Raw genomic sequence first — 1929 nt, forward strand, 5'->3', positions numbered from 1 at the left:
CAAAACCTATATAAGCCGACATCAAACAATGATTTCTTCTAAAAGAATGAATTATCACAAGCACAACGAATTTTGCAGGCTAGAATTCTTTTAGACCAATATGAAGCGCCTTTGTCAGTTCACCTCAGAAATTATTGCTTATAAGCATGAAATATGATGATGGTTTCCAATATCCACATGACAGAGTCATGCAAGCATATAAACAATCCATCCTACCAACTCCATAGTCCATATTTCACAGATAATGCTTAAGAATAAGTGTCACGGAAATTGTCACAAACAGGCAAGCTCGGACAAATATATAGATGCCAAGCAAGAATCCAGACCCAAAAGCTCCCAGACATAAAAAACGCAACTAAATTGAATTGTCGACTAGTTAATCAAACGCAATCGCTGATCATGGATCCTAAATCCACCAGTTATTCACATTGCTATATAAGAGACAAAATTTGTCGAGTTTTATGACTTCAAAACTCCATAATAAATCAAACACTGATTAAGGTAACAGTGAAGAAGTTAACGAACAAACCCTAAATAGGAACATGTCTCTTCAACACCTGTTTCCCTGCCATGGCAACGCCCACCATCAACCCTCCAATCGCCCCAGCAATCGCTGCTGACCTTGGTCCGTTTGCAGCTTTATATAACGCACCAGTACCAAGCCCTGCAATAACGCTATTGATCCAATCATCAGTATCCCTTGCGGCCACCATGCCGCTTTCCATCCCAGCATAAAGAAGTCCGATGACACCGAGCCTGTTACCCATCCTGCGTCCTTCTTGTCCGGAAGAATTCAGGATACGATTTACCCGCAATTTCGCTGTATCCCCAGCTTCGGCGGCGTTAACTCCTTTATAAAGCCCAAGAGAAGCCCCAATGGCGGCGCCACCAAGGTAGCCTATACCGGTGTAGAAGGTAAGATTCTCGCCCCAAGAACGGCGCTGAGCAGTGGATTCTTCCTGGAAAAGGAACTCCGGCGAGGTAGGTAGGTCGTAGATGGCGCGGTAGGGAATTTCAAGGTCCTTGTAGGGATTGTAGAGTCGGCGGCCTGGCTCTTGACGGCGATCAGAATCTTCGCCTCGGCCGAAAATTCTTGGATCAGCCATGGCTATCTCAAACCCTAGCGTCTTGAATCTAGGGTTTTCGCTGAAGAGAGGGGGTTTTGGAGGGGAAGCAAACCTACGAGCCTTTTATAACATGCTCGATTCTCCTAGAATTATATATAATTAGTTGCCCATTCACAACATAAGCAACATGCTTATCTATCACAATTACAGGGTGGATCAGACGGCTCTCATAAGCTCGTGTAGAATGAGCCGGTTTGATTATGTAAAAATAGAAATTTGGCCCGGCCCAAACCCATTGTGATTTAGTTAAAGCCCAGAATAGTCAAACCCGACTTGCCCATACAGCCCCAAAAAAATTCATAATTTATGTACATTGAATACTTATTTCCGAATATTTTAATTTATTTTTTTATATAAAAACACACATGAAAGATGGAAAAAAAAGCTTAGATGTTGGATATAAAAATACATACAAATCAGTCCACAATAGTTCTTAAAAAGATTAAAAAAAAAATGATAGCCAAATAGAACCATGTCGGCTTTCTAGTAAGACAATGAGATAGCAACCAAAAACGAACCCATGAAGAGTTATCTTGGAAGAGCGAAACACCAGTGATGCATTAAAGCATACCATCCAAGCTCAAGTCACCGACTCATCATTATCATGTGACACTATTATATAGGATAATTTGAATTTATGTCAAATGAAACACACACACAATCACATACACAACTAGGGCTGTCAATTTGGCTCGTTGTTCGTGAACAGCTCGTGTTCGGCTTGTTAAACAGCTCGTGTTCGGCTCGTTAAGTAGCTCGTATTCGACTCGTTCGTTAAGCCTAACGAGCCGAACACGAACAA

The 1929-nt window shown here is 41.7% G+C and overlaps 1 protein-coding gene across 1 annotated transcript; it reads right to left on the reverse strand.

The window, feature by feature from the left end:
* Positions 1–339: 339 nt before the first annotated feature.
* LOC110031824 (mitochondrial import inner membrane translocase subunit TIM23-2-like) lies at positions 340–1219 on the reverse strand. The gene has a single exon (XM_020735235.1). It carries the CDS (start codon positions 1104–1106, stop codon positions 531–533), a length of 576 nt encoding a protein of 191 aa, XP_020590894.1. The 5' UTR covers positions 1107–1219; the 3' UTR covers positions 340–530.
* Positions 1220–1929: the final 710 nt, after the last annotated feature.

Source organism: Phalaenopsis equestris, unplaced genomic scaffold (genome assembly GCF_001263595.1).
Source record: "Phalaenopsis equestris unplaced genomic scaffold, ASM126359v1 Scaffold000002, whole genome shotgun sequence".
Lineage (NCBI taxonomy): Eukaryota > Viridiplantae > Streptophyta > Magnoliopsida > Asparagales > Orchidaceae > Phalaenopsis > Phalaenopsis equestris.